Below are 24,188 nucleotides of genomic sequence, written 5' to 3' on the forward strand. Positions count from 1 at the left end.
ATGGCTTCAGAGACATCCCATGCCCTTGGTCATCCTCTGTGTCCATCCATGGGCATGCCAGGCAGCCCACACCAGAGCTTGCAAGGTAAGGCTTGTCCCCAAGTGCCTCCACACCAGCATCTGCCCTCTCCAGATGTTGTTTTCCTGCGTTCAATTATGGGGAAGGAAAAACTGCAGCTCCTGGTACATCATTTCCAGCGTGAGAGACACAGATATACGGCTGTGGGGGTTTCAGCCGCACCGCCGCTCGCTCCTGAGAAAAGGATCACCTTTAAAAATGGAAACTTAATTAAAAACCATAAATAAAACCAAACTGGTGGTGCTGTTACCTTGGGAGCAGCTGGTGCCATTTGGCCCAGCACAGAGGAAGGCTGAGAGCCGTGTGTGATTTCCAGCACCATGCACGCTGCCCCGGCTCCCCACCCCTCCCTGGGCTCCTGGGCCAGCAGGATTAACCCCAACAAGAGGCACAGTGATCCATGCTCTCCATGTGCCCCTCTGCACTTGGCTACCTCAGATGGCTGCAGAAACTCAGCAGCTGTTTAATGTATCCCAAATGTCCCCCACAGATGGACACTGGGCAAGCTCTTCAGCCTCCTTGTGCCTGTTGAGCAGAACGGCTCCGAAAGAGGAGCATGGGTCTCCTAACTGGGAAAATAATCTATGAAAATAGTGACTCATCCTGGATAAAGGTGGAATACACTGTGTTAACACACATACCATTTATTCCATTTATTTACAGTCACATTTTCTGCCAGAGAAGCAGAGAGAAGTATCCACCCCAGCATTCCTGCATTAATATGGAACCTTGCTCTGAAATCTCAACACATATGAAAAGCTAGAAAAATCCAGTTCCTTCATTTTTCAGATCCCTCACCCTGTCACCTGCCATTTAACACTCAACCCAGTTTTTCTCACTTCTTCTGAGGACCAAAATATATATAGAAGAGGGAAAAAAGCCCTAATCCTTGTCACCTTGCCAGGACATTCCACTGCAAGTATTCATGGTACGACTTGTACCAACAGCAGATCCTGAAATACTTCTCTTCACTCCTGCAGACCAGTTGGCACAGCCAACTGAACAAGCTAAGGGGAAGTCTGTGGATCCTTCCAAGAAAAAGCCTGCTACCAAAAAAACCATCACGGAAAGCAGCACATCCCTGCAAAGACAGGCAGAGCCAATTTTCCCTGCAGCAAGAGATTCAGAGTGGTTCAGGTTTTCCTTCCTTCTTCCAGCCAGAATTGCTGCGCAGGGAGTTCATTTCTTTGCCCAGCCACCAAGGGGTGATGACAACTTTTAATTCTGACGTGGAAAAGGGCAGTCTGCAACTTCCCAACAAGCTTCTTGCTCAGGAAGCCCCAAAAATGCGGGGCCATCTCAGCATTCCATTCCTTCCAGCAAGTCACCACTCTTTTTGCCAACAACACTTGATTAATCCTTAACACATTGTGCCCACTGTGCTTCAACTCTCATTTCCTTTCCACTGAATCACAAGTAACCACCATCCTGGTGCCCACAGCAAAACTGCAGCCAGGAGAGATTGAAAACATGCACAGCTCTAGGAAGACCATCCAAGCAAGCCCAAATGATTTCTGTGGGATTTTGAGCATCCACAGGGTCAAGCCCCCAGTGCTATATGTAAAGACAACCTGCAGAGGCTTTAGGGAAGGTAAAACCCAAATAGGGGATAACACCCCAAAAGGAGCACATGGAGTAAAGTGAATCCCTGCAGTTTCCAGGGCAGGAGGGCAAACAGCAGCCACTCACCAGGCAGGGGGCTCAGAGGAGCTGGCACCGAGTGCCACGAGGCTGCACCCCCCTGCAGCTGCAGGCAGTGCCCGGGATGAGGGCAAGGCACAGGGATGCAGGGCAGGGATGTCCACCTGGGAATGCACACAGGGCTCAGGCTGCAGCGCTGTCAGCCTGCCACATCCCACTTGCACCAGACTTGCAAGCTGATATCCTTAAGGAGCAGATCCTGGAAGCGCTTCAGCCTCCACAACCAAGAGCAGACAGGCTGCTTCCCTGAACTCCCCAAGCCACGGGGGATTGGAAGGGCTCCCCTCTGCTGCCACTCGCTTCAAGGGGAGCATCCCACCACCCCCGAGTGCCAGCTGGGCTGCCAGGCAGGGAACACAGCGAGGGTCCTCCTGTCAGACACAGCACACCCCCGTGCTTCCCCCTACTCACCCCTGGGCCGTGTTGTAGATCTGGTTTGCCTCGGTCTCCCTCCTCCCAGCCCCTCATGCTGAGAGCCAGCTGCCTCTGCTCCAAACCATCCATCCCAGCCCAGGAACACAGCCAAGGCACTGAGCCTGCCAAGGGGACTCAGCTGCAGCCACGGCTGCCATCACCATCCTCCTCATCCAGGCTCTGCTCTGCACCAGGAAGAGCCACAGCGATTTTTGGGGAGGGCACCAATGACCAACCCAACCTGCTGCAGGGTCCTGGACCCTCAGGTGAGCAACCACCACTCAAAGGCTCCTCCTTCAACAAAGCAGGAACTGTGTCACAGCAGCTCCCCAGACCACTCAGAGGAACCAGCAAAGCCCCCAGAGAATGAATTTTTAAGTACAGAGCTTAAAGATGCAGAGAAACAGCAGTTGGCTCCGAAAAAAACAGACTAACACTTCCCCAACCCCAATGGTACCCAATCAAAATCACCTCACTAATTACATTGGATTGAAAATTTCTTTACAATTTCTTCAAAGACTCCTCCCCCCCCACTCTTTCTGCATCCCCAGATGCCCTCAAAATTTTTCAATGACTCTGTCCCAGCATTCTGGCACAAGATGTCAACTGAACTGAAGCAGTATTTTTAGCTGTAATTACTACATAGTATAATTTTTGCAGAAGTACTATTTTTTGGATGTTAAGGGGGAAAGGGATGAAATATAAGTTATTAAAAGAGTTTCTTTTTATAGCATGCCAAAACATCACCATTGAGGTTGAAAATGAGGTATCATGGTAAGCATGTGGATGTGTAACATCCCCTGACAACTTTGATTAACATTTTCCCACATTCATGTGATTGTCAATGTAAAAATAAAGTTTGGGGACTTTGAAACACTTGTAAGCCAAAGGCAGATGCCTGGGTGACCACACCAGACCAGACATGTGGTGCAGCAGACACCAAGGTTTGCAGCTGGGCTTTTTTTTAGCGATACAGAAAAACCAAGAGACATTTTTTTTTAAACAGCATATTACTGGAGAGCAGAACTGCTTCTCCATTTTGGAAACCATCAGTAGTGTGAAAAACAAAAACAGGCAGGAGCATGTTGCTGGGTCCTCTTTACCCATCTCCCCCAAATTTAGCTAAATCTGACCCAATTCCAACTTAACCGTGTTACTCTGTGCTAAGAAATAAAAACACTGAGAAATCAAAGCGAGCCAAGGCAGTGCAACATGCTGCAATAAATTATGGGTTATCAAAAGTGACACGACCCTCTGTACATGCAGGTGCCACAGGCATAACCCAGAAGGGCATGTCCAGATGCAAAATGAACTTTGGAAGCCACTTTTTGCCTCCAAATTCTCACAGGTTTCTTTCTTCTCAGCACCAAGCTGAACCAAACCTATTAGAAAAAGAGGATGCTGTCTGTATTTATTATGCATCCAGCACCCTGAGCCCTTACTCCTCTCCCCTAACAGTGATGATTTACAGATTCATCTCTGACTCTGCATTGGTTTTGTTCTTAGACTAAGGAATAAGTATTCAAATAATTGTTTTGTGTTTATCTACTGTAGCCAGACTCTTATTTCACTTCCAGGCCAGTGATTTTCCCCAAACCACTAAACACTGAATGCAGAAGAGAAACTGTGAGAGAGAGCAGCATTTTGCACTGAAACAGAGAGTGAGAGTGATGTCCTTCAAACAGATCAGCTCCTGTGGTTAAAGCATGTACAGCATTCCCAGCCACAGCACTTGCCTGACCTGCACCTAAAACTCTGCCAGCCTCCCACGAGGGACAGGAAACAGGGACACAGGGAGAGGAAAAACAGCAGCTCAGAGAAAGTTGTGAGGGGAATGGAGAAAGAGAAACAAAAACAATGAAAGCGGGGAGGAAGAGCAGCAGCAGAGGAAGCGGAGATGGGGGAGGAAATGAGCTCTTCTCACTCCTCCCTGCAGCCCAGGGAGCCACAGACCAAACCGACCACAGGCTTCACTTCCCATGCTGAAAAAGCCAACACAACCAGGCACAGACACGCGAAGCGCCACAGAAGTGACGGGGTGTTCTCTGCTTTTTGTTGTTTTCAAGACTTCTTTACAAGGCATGACAGCCAAAGGTAAGGAACCAGAAGGCAGAGGCACCACTTCATGAGCAGAAGGAATCCGAACTGTGGTCAGTACCCAAAACCAGCATCTCGCTGGGTCCCTCCCAAGCCCTCTGCTCCCACGGGTGGGTCCCCCCCAAGCCCCCTGCTCCCACCCCAGCCCTGCTGGGTGCAGGCAGGGAGCCAATACCTTTCATTGCCCGGCTGGAACTCGGAGAGCAGGGACGGCCTCCGCCGCTGCGGCTGCATGATCGACCCTGGCGGGAGGTGGGAAGCGAAATCCCTGGAATGATGCTGGTACTCCAACAGCGCCACGTCCTGCGGGAACAAACACAGGAGAGCTCGTCAGGCTGCTGGCAGCTCTCAAACAAGCTCAAATAAAACACGTAGATATTGCTCCTTTGAAGCACTGGGCCACAAAGCTCAGTGCTTTGCCCGCCACAGAAGGTTCCCAGTAACTCCCAGTTGGAATGGTGGCTCAGCCCCTTGTTCAATCCAGCCTTTTCCCGGGGCTGCAGGCAGGGCTGGCTCCTGGGAAAGGACCCCAGCAATCCAACCCAGCCACTGAGCACCCACACACGGATTTTTGGCATCCAAGCCGTCCTGACGACAATTGTGAATCCAAGAGTAAGAACAGGTAAGAGCAAAATTAAGTCACAGGATACTTTCAGCTTCAATAGTCCACACTGCAGCATGGAGAAAGAAAAAAAAGGGGGGGAAAGAGGACAGAAGAAAACTCATAAATGTTATCTTGAAAATGTTCCTTTAAACACAGCTCCCCTGGGCTGAGCTCAAGGGGTTTGAAAGGACAGTTTGCTACTTATTATGTGTACGTCCCTTTTGTTCCTTGACCCTTGGAGAGTACAGTACAGTATGTTCCTGATTTTAATTAAATAAGAAGCCCTCCTGCTCTGTGCCACAGACTGATTCCAGCAGCAGTATTTCAGGCAGCCACATTCAACTGCTATTTTTTATTTGCAGATAGATACTTGACCAGCAGACTAATCATCTAATTAACTAAGACCTTCAGCAATGGCATAGAAAACCCTGTCACAGAATAACCCTGGTAACACTGACACACATTTACCTTAGAAGAACCAATTCCACCTGGGAGTCTATTTTTGAACAGTTCTCAACTGGAACAAGAAAGCTTAAACTTCTCCAAAATTAAAAAAGGAATTTCAGGGTCTACAGAAAAAAAAAAAAAGAAAAAAGACACCACATGCATGCAGCTGATGTGGGCACGGGGGTCTACACCCCAACAGGAATTATTTGATCTGATGTAGTGAAGATCAATATGGAAGCTGCAGAATTGTCCTAGCAAGGTGAATGGAAGGCAAAGAAAGGGTTTGGGACCTTAAACAGCAAGAACCTGAGCCTGGAGATCCCCTCTCCCAAGCTGCAAGTGAAAAGAGCAGTCTCACAGTGGATGCCATGATGTCCTCCAGCAAGTTGTGGAGTAGGAGTATCAAAGCCCAACATGTTTGACCATCAGAGAGTAAAACGAGAGACTTTCTGGAAAAGTCAGGAAGAAAATCAGAGATTATAAACATTCAGCCTGGAAAGCCAAGAAAAGCAGATCCCCTACCTCACATCCAACCTCTCTTGCACAAAAGCTGAAAAGGCCAAATATCAAAGGGAGGAGGAAGGGGAATTGTGGTTTCCTATGGCCACCACCTCTTGTGCCTAGAAAGCCGTGCCAGTTTTTGGAACCAAGTTTATTTCTCCCCACTATCAGGCTCCTTTTCTGTTCTGACCAGTGTTGGGAAACATCAGGAACAAAGAGACCTCTGCAGCTCCAGCCTGGCCATCCCAGACCTCAGCCTGTAGGCCAAGGGGTGGCTGCAGGCAGGTTCTTACGACATTTAGAAGGGCAAGACTTGGACAGTGTCCACTCATCTTCCCACGGCTGTTCTGCTGTAAATCCAGGGGTGTGGGGAGGATGCAGCCCCAAAAACTGCTTTTCCTTCAGCTCTGGAGCCCACCAGCTCTTCCAGCCCAGCCCAAGCAGAATCCCTGCCTACAAACAAGCTTCCCCACGTTAACACTTGTCCTGGTTTTAAATTAAAAATAAATATTTAAATAGAAGAGTGATGCAGGCCCTGACATCCACCTACAAAACAAACACATCACGTCTGGGAAGACACACCAATAGGTCCAAAACCAGGACCGTCACTTTCTGTGGGTGTATAAACAAGAATTACCCGTCTGGGAGGCTCAAAGGCTGTGCCCTTGAGAAAAAAAAAAAAGGCTCTTGCATGCCCCAAAAACCATCTGTTTTTCCTTTTCCCCTGCTCACACTCAGCTGAGTTTTTGCCTCCTCTAACCCCGTCAGAAAATGTCTGGTGGAGCTCAGAACCTGCTGGCATGGCCTGAAGTGACTCTGACCTGCTCTGCCTTGCTTACATCCATGTTGGGTTTTACAAGGAAAAAACAAAACCTAAAAATTAGTGAGGAGGATTAAAACTGACCAACTTCTGTGCCCTGTGATGAACTGTTAAGAGGCACCTGGAAGCCCTGGAAGATGTAGGTGGAGTAATTGCTCAGAAAGTTACTCCAGTAAATTGCACTGTGAGCTGTGACACTGTTTTTCAAATGCAAACACCAGAAAGGTTTAGGGGTTGCCTTCAAACTGCCTGGTGGACTTGGCAGTGCTGGGCTGATGGCTGGATTTGATGATTCTATGGGTATTTTCCAATCTAAATGGTTCTGTGACTCAGAAGAGGTTTCAATTTCTCTAGCAGAGTTTTAAAGACACCAGCTGGGAGGCACCTGGCTGCCAGCACCTCTGCACCTTCCACACAGACACAGGAGCAGCACCCAGAGGGTGCCACCTGAATTCCCCACCACTGAATCACACAAATATGATGTAGCCCTCACCCTGACCTCAAATTTCTAGCACTTGCTCATGGGCAACTCCAAGACACCTGAAATAAAACTAAAGAACCCAGCAGCCCCAAACCACATGCTTCTTCTTTTCCTCTCTATTGTTTTGCTGGGTTTTGCTCAATTCTATTATTTTGCTCCTCCTCTCCCTCTCTTTGCATCTCTTCCTGCCCTCTGCAAACCCTCCTCCCACCCCACAAATCTGCTGATTTGCCACAGAAGCATCTCCAGACTTTTCAAACCTCCAACTGCCTCCAGTGAGGACTTTCTTCCTTTTACATCAACTCTCCTGTTGCTCCTTGTGGTTCTGGTGCTCCCACGGGGATGTACTTTGGGAAGCTTTGCAGAGTTCATGAATTCAGTAGACGTCATGACAGAGATCAAGGAACAGAAAGACTATGGATAGTCAGGGGCCCTGGCAAATCAGACTGGGGGGGGAGGCCAGCACCAGCAGCACTGCCAAGGCCAGACAGACACAGAGTGTCACAGTACCACCACAAGCCACCCCAGCAGAACAGGGCAGCATCAGGCAAATCTTTAGATAAATGAAAAGCTGAAGACCCAGAAGTGGCCTCATTAAAAACAATTCTTCGTGCAGAAGACTGAACAGGTACTTAAGCCCAGCCTAAGGGACCAAAAGCATCCTTTTCTGCCCACCAAGGAAGTTGGACATGTCCCTGCTGCTCCTACATGGGGTGCTGGGAGGGAGAACCAGGGAAAGCACCCTGAGTCTCAAGGCTTCTGTGTCATCCCTTGATTAGGGAGTGCCAAGAACACCATTTCCATCCCCTTCCTGGTAAATCCTTCTACCCTAAATAACCTGACTCTACCAGGCTCATTTAGATTTGCTAATCAAACAGTTTAAAGGGAGGCTCCTGAACACAGTATTACAGGAAAGTTCTTGGCAACACACAGAGAAAACCCAACAGAATAAAAAATGAAGAAGCCACCCACCCCCACTTTTTAAAATTATTTTAAAGCTTCCAGCCTGCTGCCTTACCTACCATAAAGTCTCTAGCAAACTCAGGGTAACTCCCACACTAAGCCAACAACTGCAGGCAGCTCTTCTGCCTCTCTCGCTTTCTGTTTTGGACACGTGCACTTGCTGGTGTGCTTCATTTCTCCTTCCCCTGCCTGCAGCTGCTGGGTCCTGGCTGCCTCATCTTCCAGGAAGAAGAAGGAGAGGTCTGAGAGCGATGCTGGAAGCATCCCCAGGCGCTGACCCGCAGCACACGGTGCCAGAAACGCCACAGCCAACAGCACCTCTGACCCTGCACTCCCAGCTCCAGCACCAAGCACATCCACACAGACCAACAGCACCTCTGACCCTGCACTCCCAGCTCCAGCACCAAGCACATCCACACAGCCAACAGCACCTCTGACCCTGCACTCCCAGCTCCAGCACCAAGCACATCCACACAGCCAACAGCACCTCTGACCCTGCACTCCCAGCTCCAGCACCAAGCACATCCACACAGCCAACAGCACCTCTGACCCTGCACTCCCAGCTCCAGCACCAAGCACATCCACACAGACCAACAGCCCCTGTGACCCTGCACTCCCAGCTCCAGCACCAAGCACATCCACACAGAGCAGGCGTGCACCGACTGCTCCATCCTCATGGCCTTCCCATGGCTCTGAGGAGGAGACCTCAGGGACAGGAGGCCTGCAGAAAGGAAACCTGGAGCTGCTCTTGCAACAGAAAGGCAAACTGCTCCTCCTCTCTTCCTCCTCCCACCAGCAGAAAAACAAGTACAAACACCCAGTGCTTCTGGCTTCCTTGGAAAACAGCTCTGGAGCAAACCCATGGAGACCCAGAGCGCAGCCAGAGGAGAACCCGCAGCACAGCTCGAGCGGCCCAAAGCGTGAGATCTGTCCTGGTCGCTTACCACGTCCTCAGCCCCAGACAGCAACCGGGAGCTCCCCGCCGAGTTTCGGTGTAAGACAGCTTTGTTTAAAAACCACCGGTGCTTGTTTTGCCGAGGAGGAGCAGCCTGGGGTCAGCCACCACATCCGCCAGCTGGGCCGGGCGGAGAGCGGCACCGCGGCCTCGGATCACGGCACCGGAGCTCCCGGCACAGGAGAGCTCAGCCACTGCCCCACGCTGTCCTCGTCACCTTCTGCAGGCAGGCAAACAGGCCTGGCCACCGCACAGCTCCTCGAGGAGCAAATGCCAGCTCCTCGCCACCTCCGCCACGGATCAGGGCTGCTCCTGACAAGCTCACCCAGAGCTGTACGGCAAATAGTTTTTATTTTCTAACAATGTGCTGTTTCTGCTGAAACATTCGATGAGGCCAATTAATAATAGCGTGGCACAGTGAGAAAAAAAACAATGCCAAAACATCCCTTCACTTCTCATGAACTGGCTCTTATCTAATCTCACAAAGGATGCCTGGTCTGTGCCTGCTGCTCGTGAGCAGCTTGCCGTGCCGTTCTGGGGATGGTTAACCACAGGGGAAGTGATGGGTGATGGCACTGGGCTGGTGCCCCCCAGACTGTGGCACTGGTGGCACGTAGAGCCACAGCTGGACAGTTTACAGCTGCTGCTCTGGCACGTCCACCTGGCCCAGAGCAACCCTACACGGTGTCCAAGATGACCACACAGCTTTGGACTGCAAAGCCATCTCATCCCCTGGGGAAGCCTGGGGCTTGTTGAGCTTCCTGCACCCCCAGAACCACACAGCCAGCATGGAGCAGCATATCCCAGCCTGGCACATGCCAGGGCCTCAGAATATCCATCAGTGCACAAAGCAGCATGGCCACCACTTTGGTGGCTTCATCAGAGACAGGGGACCCACCTCTGCCCTGCACACCCTCAATTTTGGAAAAAGAAGCTCCATAACATCTCTTTCTACCAGCAGTGTGACCTATTTTAGCAATAAAAGGAAAAGTTCTCTGGTGCCTGGATACCCCTTGGCACTGGCAGCACAGCATTTGCTCATCAGACTGAGAAATGCACTTTTTAGCATTCGCCTGAAGAAAATAGTTTTTCCCAAAGCCAATTCTCAAAGGTAGGAGGAAGGGGAAAGGTTTGGGCAGAACCAGGGTGGTAGCAGAGGCCCAGACACAGCTCAGGCTGTGAGAGGGCCAGTCTGGCACACAACCCACCATGCTCAGCCTCTCCATCCCAGAGGAACCATCCTCTGCTGCTGAAAGCCTCCTCTGAAGTGCAAAGGAGGTGATTATTGATCCAAACAGGCTGTCCACAAGCACAATGCTGTCTGCCCAACTTCCTCCCCAAAACCCTGTGAGGAGCTCAATGCAGGTTTAAGAAAAAAGTATCAACAACATAAACTAAACAATAACTCCTCCACCATCAGCTCTCCTATTGAAGATAAGGTCAGTAATAAAAACCTGGCTGAATACATGCATTTTTATCTTGCCTACAGGGACGCAACATGTGCTGAAAAGACAAATGCCTTTATTGTTCCCAGACAGTCTCGTTGCCATCCATCTCTCAGAAGCTGCTGACTTGGCCTGTTGTTTTAGGAGGTGACCACAGCGCTCGCTGGAAGGCATTGATTTCTGCTGCCATCCCTGCAAGCAAGGCCACGGCTGCTGCCAGCACTGATGGCATCTGTACCAGCTGCAGAGCACTGCAGCCTTCTCGATGCCCTCTCCCACCTCTCCAGCAAAGCAGGGCTGTCAGCAGCGCCTGGCTGCCCTGTCTGAATGCGCCATTGATGGAGAAGTCACGTCTGGGTGAGGAAAGCTCTCAGCTGCTGTGGCTTCCCGGTCATCTGACCGGTGCCGGGTGCTGGAGCCAGCTGCCAGCCCTCTCCCCAGCAGCCAGAGGTGCCCACAGAGCAGCAGCACATCCACTACAGTGCTGCTTTTCAGCCTCTCCCCATCACAAGACTTCTGTCCCAGTCGCATCCAGGCGCCTTTGAGTCGGGAATGACCCCACGCCTGGTGCTGTGCTTCCTGGAGCCACGAACACACACCCAGGGAGAGCAGCTCTCTTCACACAGCAAACCCAAACTTTCCATCAAAAAGGAACCAGGATATTTAGATCATCATCACGTCTCTTCTGTAGCACAGGCCCTCACCCCCTCCTACCACACCTGCTCCCATACAACACCCACAATCTATCTGCAGGTCCACGCAGGACCCTCTCAGCTTTCCATCTCCCCTACTCCTCCTTACACCTCCACAGTGAATCCTTCACTTGCTCAGTATTTTGAAAAAATGCTGTGACAACCATCAAGAGTCCCCAGTCTTGCAGAAGGCGCCTCCAGGGGCTGGTGGGGCAGTGCAATCAGTCAGGCCTGAAGCACAGGAAAAGGCTCCAAAAGTGGCTATAGTGCCTTTGCCAAACCACATAAGCAGTGGAAGTTCTTTCTTCCCCTGTGGATTTACAATCATGAGATCAACCAAAAGCAAAGCATCACCTTCTGCATCAAATCACATCCAAAAAGAAGATTAGGGAGCAACCACAGAAGTTTACTGTAGCTTGATGTAAAAGAAGTGTTTGGGATAAAGGCTGTATTCTACGGAAAACAAGATTTAAATACAAACTGTTGCAAGCCAACTTCTTCCCAGCAATGGGAGGGAGACCCTAGGGCAGGGAATTAGGTGTCCTGTTCTTTCACCTCCATGCTCTCCCAGTCCCAGAGCAGAAAACCAATTTTCTGAAATCCTCCACTGAGCTGCTCAGAGCTAATGCAATGTCACTGGAAAGGTACCCAAGAGAGATAGAGCCGAGCTCTCCTGACAGACCCGATCAGATTCAGTATTTCCAAGGTATGCCTTTTATTTTCAGGTCATTCCTTAAAACACTAGCAGCAGAATTCAGGATTCCCCTCTCTCAGCTGGTAGCAGGAGGCTGTTCTTTGTGCTCAGAGGTGCTGCCCCATAAACTCCTCTGTTTCTCCAGTTCCTGGACCACTGACACAGATCAGCATTTTGCTCCCAGGAGACAAAAGTGTGAATAACTCCAAGGAAAACCAGCACAGCAGCAGTAAGGTGCAGCAGAGTGCCCCTGGGCAGGCTTACCTGGTGCTGCTGTGCCACCACGGAGAGGAGGGAGCTCCTGCCATCCCCAGAGCCTGCACCTCCCTCCTGACAGCACCTTCCACAGCAGGACTGCATTGAACCAGCCCTGCTCACGCTGCTGGGACGAGGAGTCTGGGCAGGGAAGGCACTCCATTCCCCCCAGGCCACTTTTTGGCTTGGACACCAAATCAACACGCAAGTTTGCACCAAGCTCTTGTCTGTGGCTCACGCAGACAAGGAAGTTATTTATCATGGGCCAAAGCAAACGGGACGCTCCTGCACAAGGGCTGTGTGGAGAATGGGGAGAGCTTAATGAAGGAGCTGCTGAGCTGCTCCCACGCAGGAGAGGTGGCACAGGAAAAGCTCTGCTCCAGCTTTGAGACTGTTGTGGAGGGCTTAAGTTCACCTTTCCATCCCAGATGAAGCTGTGTGCAGGGAATGGGGGCAAACAGCAGGAAGGAGGCAAAATGAGCCTCTTGTTTAGTAGGGAAAGAAAAGTGCTCACTTTTCAAGGGGGAATTCAAGCGATGACAGAGCACCAATTTCATATGAATGTGTACACACCCCAATTTTACCAACCCCTAATCCTGTTTAGCATCTCTAGTACATAAAACACTTAAAGCACCCCAAAAGCAGAAGCTGTTTTGTCACAGATGCTGCTGCTTGAGGACACCTTATGTGCCCTGACCCCCAGCATCTCCAGCACCTGCTAGCACCCTCCTGGAAAGCCCAGCCTGCATCCAAAGCCACACCATTCCTGCTCTGAAATGTCAGGGCACTAACAGGAGCAGGAAGGCTGGTAAGGAGGTCACAGCAAAAAACTGGATTCACACAGGAGGAAACGAGGGGAACCCTTCTGTTCCTGGGGAATACTGGTCATGAAGAAATTTTATAAAGAAAGGGGGACATGCACTACACAGGAAAATTGATCTGTTTACAGAAAATATCTGCAGGTTGCCTGAAAATGAATATCCTTCATGCAAAAGTTTCCTTTGAGAGAGCATGAACCTTGGACACATTAGAAGGTTAAGAGCGTAAGTAATGTGTTTTTTCACCTTTAGCTAAAGGTCACAGAGCATTCAAACAATTCCTCTGTTTGCAAGCTGAACATGACAGAAGTCAACTGCACACCCCAACATTACAGCTAATGAATATGGAAAACAGAAATGTTTTCCCTGCACTTTGGCCAAGAACCACTCTGTGCCCTTAAGAAGAAACTGCTGATTATTGGAGATTTTAGTTTTACCTCAAGAAAGTCAAACAAACCAGAACCTTTACACTAAGCTTCCTTCTTCCCGTTAAAAGCACGCTGACTCGTCAAAGCTTTTTGCAAGTCATTATCTAAGATAGAATTAAATTCAGGGTCATTATAAAATTTTGCACCCATTTCACCCTTCCCAACAGCTGTTGGGACCAGCGAGGAGGAAGACACCTGAGTGTGTTGCTTACCCAGTGGAAGCAGCTGTTTGCTGCGTCAGCCATCGCAGAGAGCTCAGTCTGGGTCAGACCCACGGGTTCACAGCCCTGCCCAAAGCTGGCAACCAAGAGTGAAACCAGACAGCAAACATCCTCACTCAACCGGTACTGGATCTTCCCTGCCAGCTTCAAACCCAGCAGTAGCTTGTGGAACATGCTGCTGGGAGGAGGTGCCCATGTGTACAAAGCATATTTCTGTTTGTTTACTTGAAATACACATTTTCCCCCCCATTTTGTTGGATATTCCCTTAGGCTTTATATGATGGGAGATAAAAAACCCCTCAGCCTGCTTCCACTGCCTCCTGCCCCTTCCCAACATCTCCTCTCACTTGCCTCATCTGTGAAATCAAACAGCTGCAATCCTTTAAATCACTTTTCATAAAGTGTCTCCAAGCCTAAAATAATGTCACGGCTCATTTCTGAGCTCAGCATTCCTGCCGCGCCGCATTTCCCTGGGTGCGACCGTCACAGTTGAGCTGTGATTATTTATTTATATTATAATAGCATTTGCAGCCCTGCTGTGCTCAGCCCTGCACACGCGCCCAGGAGGTGACCCAGGGCGTTTCCACCGCCAGGATAAGGATCCCTGAGCTGACGAATTCCCAGTTCTCAGGAAAGGATGTCTTGGAACGCAACAAACCAGAACCAAAATTTAATTAGATGCAAGACATGTAAGTGTCGGGCTGGTTTTGGCCTCTCTTGGTTTCTTCCAAACAAGCTCTCACTGTGCAAACACACCCCATGACAAAACTGACCTGGCCAAGACATGCAAGCAAATACCGCTGACTTTTAATATTAAACAGCGCAGCAACTTCAAAGGAACTGGGCTCTCCTCTCCCAAGCAATCCCACCGGAGATCAGCTCCAGCCCCAGAGCCATGGCCAGGTTCCAGCTCACGGCGCTGCTGAGCGAGACACGTGTTTGTGAACAGCTGAGAGCAGCGGGGCAGATCATGCAGGGACACGCTCCCAGAAACACTCTGCCTATCCTCCCAGCACAGCAAGGTGCGCTCCTTTGTGTGGGGCTGCCATGCATCTGCCCAGAGGAGTCTTCTGCCTTTCCAGCCAAAAAAAATCTCAGCTCGGACCTCTCCTGCATCCAGACACCCAGAAGGTATCACATAACTTTGGGTGATTCCATGTGCCTGTAAAAATAGCTTCTAGAAGTGAATGCCAGCAGCTTCTTCCAACATTAATACAACAGAATAAAACCAGTGTTCACTGCAGGCTGCAGAAACCCCCAGCTCCAGCCCACTGCAAACAACTGCTCTGCTCATCCTGCTCTCACAGCACTAAGGGGAAGCAGTTGGGACTTTGCAGGAGACGAGCTCAGCACGCCAAGGACAGGAGCCATTCACACTCCTTTTTTAAAATCTGTCTCCACATTGCAGATTGAGGTTCCTTTGGTTTGCTTTTAAACCACAGTCTTGCAACAACTGCAGATCGTGCTCACCTGGTCTCATCCTCCTCCTGCTCGGGTTTCTTATAAAAAGGAGAACTGGGATTTTCTTTTTGAGACAAATGCTCTTGGTTTTGTTCCAGCCCCCAAACAAACACGCTCACAGTGATGGAAGCAGAGCTCCCATAAATCGAACCAGGTCAGCGTGTCTCACAGCCAGGATGAAAAGCCTCTTTGTGCAGCAGCACGCAGGCCCCGAGCGATGTAGATGAGCCAGCAAACGCAGCCAAGAGCTCGTCCCGCGCCCTCCTTAACGTTTCTATTTCAAAGCCTTTCCAACCTCCAGGTCTACTCCTTGTGCTGCTCTGCTGAAGCCAGGCAAAGAGGGCAAATGAGGGAATTTCAGCCCTTCACTGGCATTTCATGGGTTTCCAGGCTCTCAAGTCGAACACTAAAAGCAGCACAGACTGAATTTGAGTAGCTGCGACTGTCAAAATAACCCCCAGACAAGGTCTCCTCCCTGACTTATGTTTCAGGCACCTTCCACCTCACTGTGATCCACCAAGAAGCAGCTCAAAGACCCTTGGAAGTGTGAGCCATATTCCAGCACCTAATAAGATTCTTTTAAGCAGCCTGAGCTGACTAAAGCTGTTCCACTAAGAAGCGTTTCCTCTGTTAAGGGCTTAAACTGAAAACATTCACTCGTCCGGGATGAGCAAACACAGGCATGAGTGAGACAGCACAGAAAGGAGAGGCTGGATCCAGGTGAATTAACCTCTGTGAGTTCTGGTATTCAATATGAGCCAAAAAAAAAAAAAAAAAAAAAAAAAAAGAGAGATCATCTCCAGCTTATAACTTGATCCAAGAAGAGAAAAGACTACAGGTCAAGACGTCAATACTAAGAGCAGGGGAGAAGAGAGGGAAGGATAAAATGGAAATCTCAGCAGCTCAGTTATCTTCTTGCTCCCCAGGAAAGCTGCATATAGAGGGCTGGGAACCAGGAGAGCTCTCCTGCAGGTGTGAGGAGCAAGGACTGAGCCCACACTTAGAAGAGGACAGTCCGTCCCTTGTGATTCAGTGCTAAGGAAAGGCCACATGGAAAAAGGCTGGAGGGCACCTGCTCCTGCTCCACAAGAATGGTAAAACCTTCCCCTTTGCCCCCAGGCTGGATGCACCCAACCAAAGGTGCTCCTGCCAGGAGGACAAACAGACATGGGTGCTCAGAAATGAGGAGCCAGAGCCCACGAGCACCACCACAGCAAGTGCTGGCAAGGGAGAGAAAAACTGAAAGCGCCATATGGAGAAACAAAAGAGGATCCCATGAGAGAGGAACAATGAAATCCTGTACCACAGGCACGGAAATGGTCTGATTTCTCCGTAACAGCCACATCCGAGAGCGGCACAGCTGAACCGCTGCCCCAGCGCTGGGGACACCCACGGGGAAGGGAGGGGAAGGGAAGGGAAGGGAAGGGAAGGGAAGGGAAGGGAAGGGAAGGGAAGGGAAGGGAAGGGAAGGGAAGGGAAGGGAAGGGAAGGGAAGGGAAGGGAAGGGAAGGGAAGGGAAGGGAAGGGAAGGGAAGGGAAGGGAAGGGAAGGGAAGGGAAGGGAAGGGAAGGGAAGGGAAGGGAAGGGAAGGGAAGGGAAGGGAAGGGAAGGGAAGGGAAGGGAAGGGAAGGGAAGGGAAGGGAAGGGAAGGGAAGGGAAGGGAAGGGAAGGGAAGGGAAGGGAAGGGAAGGGAAGGGAAGGGAAGGGAAGGGAAGGGAAGGGAAGGGAAGGGAAGGGAAGGGAAGGGAAGGGAAGGGAAGGGAAGGGAAGGGAAGGGAAGGCCTTACCGCATGTGGTCGGGCAATCTGCACCGGGTAGGACATGGCGTGCGGGGGGTAGCGCGGCTCGGCCGTGCGCCAGCTCTGCGTCACGGGCTGCGCGGAGCCGGACATGGCCAAAGAGCGGCGGCGGCTGTGTCCGAATCACCAGCGAAGGATTAGGAGAGCCGGGAGCTCCTCTTCATCGTGTGGTGCTTTCCACGGCGCGCAATAGCTGCAAGGAAGCGGGAGAGCCGCAGGTTAAAATTCAGTCGACCGCAGTGATACAACCGAGCATCAGGCCTTGAGCTGTCACCAAAACCTCGCTGCCCTCGCAGTTCCCCAGCAGCCTCCTTTTCCATTTGGCAAACCTCACTGCTGAGTTTCTTCTGCAGATTACTCCTATCACAGGAGTCCAAATGTAAGATTTTTCCAAATTTATCCCACCCCACTTCCCCAGAAAGCCTTCACCAACCACCAGCAGGACCAGGAAGCCAAACTGCCAGGTATTTATTTGGGTCTTCTTGATCTCAAAGCCTCTTGGAGATGGGTATTTTTTTGCATGGTGACTCAGTTTCCAAAAACACAGTCCAGAGTTTTGGCATTTCAACACAAGGTCCAAAAAGGCACGAGGTCCCTCCCCAGCCCATCCCTTTCAATATCCACACTCTCACGTCAGTGCTCTTCTTTCCCAGCTGTGGCCACTTCTGCAGCCCTCTGATGTAAGCCCTGATCTAATGGCAGGAGGGACACCAGGCACTGACCTCGCCTGCAGCTGTGTCCACCCATGAAGCTACAATAAAATCCAGGACTGAAGCATTTCACACACCTTCAGTGCCACCTGGCTCAGCCCTTCTGGCAGGGCCAGAGTGCCAGAGAACACACCACAGCCCCCGAGGGTATTTTCACAAACACCCCTGCCAGCCACGCTTAACTCCTCAACCACCTGTTGCAATTCCTTTAGCAGCTGCAACAAAATCAGGAAAACCAACAAAGTGGGAAGGTGCCTCTTGGCCCCAAGGGGAGATTTACAAGTTACTGATTTTTATAGATACTTCACACTGTTTGCTTGGTGATGGTTTTAAGCCTCCAGGTTTTTGTCTGAATTACAATGAAAAAGTAACAAAGGTCTAAATGCCGCCTGTCAGCGTGAGGTGCATTAACTATTATTCTCAAATTAACAGCTAGTTACACAAAGCATAAATTGCCACTGCTGCCTGCCCGGGTCAGGGGATGTTATCAGGACTGATCCCAACAGGGATCAGCTCTCTGGGACCCATTCTCCATCCCAGCCAGCGCTGTGCCCGCTCACACACCTCCTCCCCAGTGCAGGTGTGTTTTGTATGGATTTGTGCAAGGTTTTTGGCAGTATCAAACTCTTCCAGCAACACACCAGAACAGCAAAGGAAACTTCCAGTGCTCCCAGGAGCCTCTCCCACACTTGTGGTCCCTGTGCATGGGGAGCACAGCCAGCCCCAGCCAACGCAACTTCAACTGAAACAGCAGTTGGCATGCACAAAAACCAAAAAGGGGGTGGGAAAGCTGAGGGAAAAAAAAAAAAAAAAAAAAAAAAAAAGAGGAAGCTTTTCTTTTTGTATTTCTTTTCCCTCCTGCGAGACCACAGATGAGCCTGTGCTGATAAACCCCTCGCTATCTGCTGCAGGCAGGCACAGGGCTGCCTCACTGCCAAAAATAAACCAAACCAAGCAACGGTCCCTGGCAGGAGGCACCACAGGCAGTGGAAGGCAGCCCAGGGAGCCCCTCACCCAGAGGTCAAATTTTACAGAAATCATTCTCAGCAAATCCCCATGAAGCTTAAGGATGACAGACACACACAGACATCACCATGCTCCTGATGGGGGTCAGTGAGTCTCTTTGGATAAGGTATTTTACTAAGTGACAAATGGAAAAAGACAAGGTTTAGCTCTCCAGGTAGGGTGCAAAGGGACAACCAGGTCCCTCCTGCTTTCAGCTCACTCCCTGCACAAGATTCCCCCCAGATATCCCTGCTGAGCCCCAGGGCTCCTTACCTGCAGCCCAGGGTGGCCTGGGAGCAGCCTGACCCTCATCCCAGATGGAAGAGCCTCCCCATGCAAGGGCTTGGCGTGCTGGGCGCAATCCACCCGGGCAGGAAAGCCCCTGTGCACACGGGGGAATTCACAGGCACCCAGAGCAGCGTATTTCTACTTCCAGTATGACTGTCCCACTTCCCCTCATGCTTCCGACGGGATGGGATTTTCATCACCCATCCCACCCTAAGCTGGAGCTGTGCTAGGAGCACACAGTTCAAAACCTGCCATGCTCACCCCTCCAGAGACACCAGCACCCTTGCAGCTCTCCTGCAGCCCAGCTCTAGGGGCAAAACCTCCCTGCAGCTGCCAAGGACATGTGCACAGTGCTCTCAAGGGCTCTGAAAGCTCAGTGGGATCCGCAGTAATTTAAGGTACTTTCCCAATAACAGATTTAAACTCAAGACATCTTGGCTTACGGCCACCTACAAGTTAATTAGCACATGTAAAAATATACGTACACACACACACACTCCAACCCAGAGTCCACGGCAGCTTTCAGCAAGCCAAGGCTTCCTAGAAGCACAGCAGGTAGACCTGGCCATGCTGAGGCAGCTGTCTACAGTAAAAGAAATAGGATTATTTTTTTCTTTAACTCTTCAGATCAGCAGTTCAGCTTAAAACACAGCACCAGGTGCAAAGCCACATGGTATCGCACTCTAAAACAGTTTAAAAGATTTTTTTGCCTTAGTCTGCGCAACTAAAAAATTTAACTGTCTACTAGGGGAATACAGACACAGGATGAAAATACAGGGGGCCAACAAAACCATCCTGCACCAAGGCACAGTGTCTGTGAGCTGTGTCCTGCAGTAATCACAAGCTAGCAGCAGCACAAAAGGATTTTTCCTTAACGAGGGCAGCAAACCACCTCTGCCTCTGTTAAGGCTTCTTGTTAGAAGCCCTGGGAAGACAAAAGTAAAAATCACATGGTCCTTGCAGGCAGGAGAGAAGCACTGCCCATGCATTCCCACATCTGCAACCAGCAGGTCCCCAGCACACGGCCAAGGTCCTGGATGTTCCTACCACAGTAGGACTGGGATGGAGCCAGACAAGGTCACCAAAGCACTGGGGCAGCTCCACAGATGCTGCAGATCACACCTCAGGTCCCATTTTTACACTCCACGTGCCAAACCCAGCAGTGCTCCAGGGAGAAGGGTCCATGACCAGCAGGGAGAAGGGCTATGGGTGTTCCCACTGGGGAGTGAAGCGGGAGCACATCTTGCAGGGCATGCACTGGTGCCCTTCTCTGGGTGCAGCTGGGACACCACCAGGACACCTATTCCCAGCAAAAGACACTGGGGTGCCTCCTCCTCCAAAACCCTATTCATTATTTTTAAGAGGGGAACACAAACAATAGGAACAGATTAATGGAAGCAAGAGAGAGAGTGCAGCCAGGCTCTTTAAATCTTTAAAATCAAACTGTTTAGCTCTTACTTTCTCAACTGATTTTGATGAAGAACAGACATTGTCTCACAGGAAAGGTATTTCCCCCCCCAGTTAGAGTCTCCATCTGAGACTGTTTTACCCACAGACCTGCATTAGCCATTACAGCACTAGGTACTAGGAGATTTATGGTCTCTGATTAGGAACAGGAGAAAGCTGGAGGTTATCACCACAACCAGAAAATCAGGGCTACAACACGGACCTGCAGAGGAGATGAGTGCCTATGGAACTGCCTGTACCTGTTTATTCTCACCTGCTGAAAGACTCACAGGATTGTGCCCCACTGCTAAAGCCTTCAAAACTCCCCCTGCCACCACCCTGCTCTCCTGTTTCTCCTCTTCACGTGCCATTTCCCATCTCAAGTTGTTTCCCCAACACCTGTTCTCCCAACTCACACCACAAAAGCACACTACAAGCCACAGCAAGTCGCTGCAGGCTGGCCCACATGCCAACGAGCTCTGCCCCAGTGCCAGCCAGCTCCAGGCAGTGACCCCCAGCCTGTGCTAACGGGGTGCACAGCACCAGGCCAAGCACATCCACATCCTAAAGAGGGGCACAGAGGAGCCCACAACGCCCTACACCCACCTCTGGATTCCCAGCCCACAGCACTTGGGCACAGGGCTGTACAGCTCCATCCTGGACCTTCAGTGCAGCTACCACAGCAAAGCCCACACTGATACAGGCAGGACCCTGCTAAAACCCTGCCCGTCTAAAATAAGGGGTTTGCAATTAAATCCAGCTGCAAAGAAAAAAAAAATTAATTAACATCATTCAACACACTTGTTGCTCTTCAAAGTTGGAAACAACCTTCCTGATTTGTTCTGGGCTCCTCAGGGAGAGCAGGATTCCCAGGAGAAATCCCTGGCTTGACTGGTACAACACAAATGTGGGCCAGTTGCTGTAATTACCCCGTGCCTTAGTTCATCTATCTGAAAGGTGAGAACAACAAGGCACTCCCAGCTCACAGAAAATACCAGTTCATCTGTTCTCAGAGGAGTTTTAAAGATCCCAATGAAAACACATGGCTCAAGTTCAAAACACACTTTTTTTTTTTTTTTTTTTTTAAAGCAAGGACATGCTGAAATAAGATTAACAGAATATTTTGTTTCCTAAGTCCAGAGTAATGTTACTCAACTTGTGGTCTACGGACCATGGATGATCTACAGAAGACGTTAAGAGACAGCCCACAAAATGCCTGCCATACCCTTTATTAAAAGGCAAAAATTAGTACCACCACACCATGCAGACATGGCAAATAAGAGAAATGCTGTTGGCACTCACCAGTGCATTTAAATAAAGAGTATTGACAACAAAGCACATATTTAATTACATTAAATGATGCAGTTTTTGGAAAAAACAACAAAGTCATCTTTAATCAAATGCTAAATGCACGACAATTTTCCTCTTCAAACAAGAAATAAAAGGTATACCTAAACAAGAAATAAAAGGTATATATCTTCCAGTCAACTCGTGTATTTCGAATAAAAGTTAAGGGAGACCTTTGTAATGATACTTAATTAATACCAAGCTGTAACATCTACCTCCAAGAGTCCAACCAACCACGATGCCTAAAAAATCCCAGCACCCAGTTGAGTGTGGCACAGCAGAGTGCATTGTTTGTCAGCCTGTGCCCCACTGACATGCAGCTCTAGATCAAAACCAGACCTGAAAAGCAGCTAAGAGATTTACTCACTCTTGCTTTAAAGGACTAGTGGAAGCAGAAATAATTTAGATGTGATGAAAATGGGTAGAGAGCTGTTCCTAAGAAATGCACCACAACATAACGTTAATGGATTTGTCTAATCAATATGTGCATGAAATTTTCTTGGAAGACAGCTGACATTATACACAAATATTTGTATGTACTGTATCTATGAAGTCCTTTCAAGAGGAAAGCAGGCTGTCTGCCACAAATTTAGGGCTCTATTCAGAACAACAAAGATAACAATGTCAATGTCTGCAGCCCGGGAATCCACAGTTCAATCACAGCAGAGCACAGAGGTTTTACATTAACATTGCAGCACGGGGTCAACGGGAAAGATCAGGCACATCCTGAGCTCTGTGGCATAAAGGAGAGGTTATTTCAACCCCAGGGATCAAGGCTTGTACCTGCATGCGATCCTAAAACATTTCCCTTGCTTTGGAGGAGTACAGAAGTCAAGCCAGACTGGCAGCACCATGCACACGATGGTCAGACCCTGCAGTTCCTCCAGCATCAGTACCCAAACCAGCTCTTGTCCCATTCCCCAGCTCACCCGCTGGCAGAGCTCTCCTCCCTCTTCTCTCTTGTCCAGATGACTTCTGAACTAGATTTCTTCCTTGCCCGACCAACAGTGCACACGCACAAGCAATTATGGCAGCAGCTCTGGGGGAAGAAGGGACCTTGCAGCACCACCACAGAGCTGCTCAGGGCAGAGTGTTGCCTCTCTAAGAAGGTACAACCAGTCCCTAAGGCCATGCAGGGGATGACAGAAGCTCAGGAGTTTCTCATGCTGGTTTGCTGTCTCATAGCTGCAATCAGGCTGCATCAGCTCTCCCAACCACGGCCTGGCCCCACACAGAACCGGTTCCAGCCCCTGATGAAAGATGACTTCTCTGCCCTGCTCCTATCACCAGCCAAAGCCACAAAGCAGGATTTGCCACTTGCATTTCTCCTTTTCAATCCTTCCAAGCTATTTTGGGCATGGGACCCACGTTTAGCTCTGCCCCAAGATAACCTTTGCCAGCATTTGTGTACAGATCGTGGCACTGCAGCGGCGCGGAGCAAGGTCAGAGCGTTGGATTTTGCCAGCCCCATTCCCAGTAGCGTTCCCAAAAGCAGGTTTGCCAGGCCAGCTGCTCCCAGCCTGATGCTTCTGGAAAGGACATGCTGACTGTGCACTGGGATTCCTGTCCCTGACAGCCCTTGCTCAGACCCCAACCCACAGCAGGAGAATTCGATTCCCCGAGAGCCGATGAGACACCTGCACAGCCACCCCAGAACTCCTCCTGGCCAGGGGAGCACCTGCAGGAGATTCCACATGCTTTAAATACATCTCAGCCCTCAGCAGAGGGGCTGCAAGTGACCTTGTGATAGTTCCCAGAGGGACATGTATGTGTTTAGAAGAAGAAGACTTACCCATTTCTCTTTGCAGGAGCACTTGGCTGTCACTCCCCAGCTGCAGGGACATTGTGTTATTAAAATGCACAAGCCACACAGCAAGTGCCAGCCTGGCCATGGCTCCAGCCTCAGGTCAGCATCAACATGGCCAGTCTGAGTCTTTGCTTTTCAAATCCAGTCCTAAAGTGCTTCTTTTCCTTTAGTCCCCCAAATTCCACTGCTGGATTCCCCCATTGGAATCAAGCTAAACAACGTAAGTATTGTAAATGCAGGTGAACCTGGTGGGAAGAAATGCTGATGTCTGACTCCAGTGCAGAAGGCTGAATGATTTCTGTATTATAACTATACTATAATACATTAATATACTACTTAAAGGAGATACTAAAACTACAAACCTACTTTCTCCAGCTCCCATATCTAACTCCCAACTTGTGACCCTCTCTGAGAGCCCAGCCCCAGGTGGGTTGGATTGGCCATCAGGCTCTAACAATCCTCACCAGAATCCAATCAAGCAATCACCCCAGGGAAGCAATTCTCCAAACACATTCCACATGGGAAAAACAAGGAGCAGAAATATAAATTTTCTCTTTCTTCTCTCTGTGCTCCTCTATGAAAAAATCCTGAGAGAGAGAAGAATGTGCCTGCCACACATAAGCACCTCCTGATTTTGCCATTAAGACTGATAAACCATGCAGACAATGCGTGGCTCTGTGAGCAGCGAGCCTGTCAGCAGGGACACCATG

General features: G+C 50.0%; 1 protein-coding gene across 1 annotated transcript in view; it reads right to left on the reverse strand.

Moving 5' to 3' along the window:
- NCOR2 (nuclear receptor corepressor 2) overlaps positions 1 to 24,188 on the reverse strand; it is a 226,638-nt gene that overhangs the window by 138,864 nt on the left and 63,586 nt on the right. The window contains exons 2-3 of the mRNA XM_072936200.1: positions 16,864 to 17,068; positions 4,467 to 4,594 (exon numbers count right to left, since the gene is read on the reverse strand). Coding sequence (XP_072792301.1) covers positions 4,467 to 4,594; positions 16,864 to 16,968 — 233 coding nt within the window. The 5' untranslated portion in view covers positions 16,969 to 17,068. The remainder of the gene's footprint in view (positions 1 to 4,466; positions 4,595 to 16,863; positions 17,069 to 24,188) is intronic.

Source organism: Taeniopygia guttata, chromosome 15 (assembly GCF_048771995.1).
Source record: "Taeniopygia guttata chromosome 15, bTaeGut7.mat, whole genome shotgun sequence".
NCBI lineage: Eukaryota > Metazoa > Chordata > Aves > Passeriformes > Estrildidae > Taeniopygia > Taeniopygia guttata.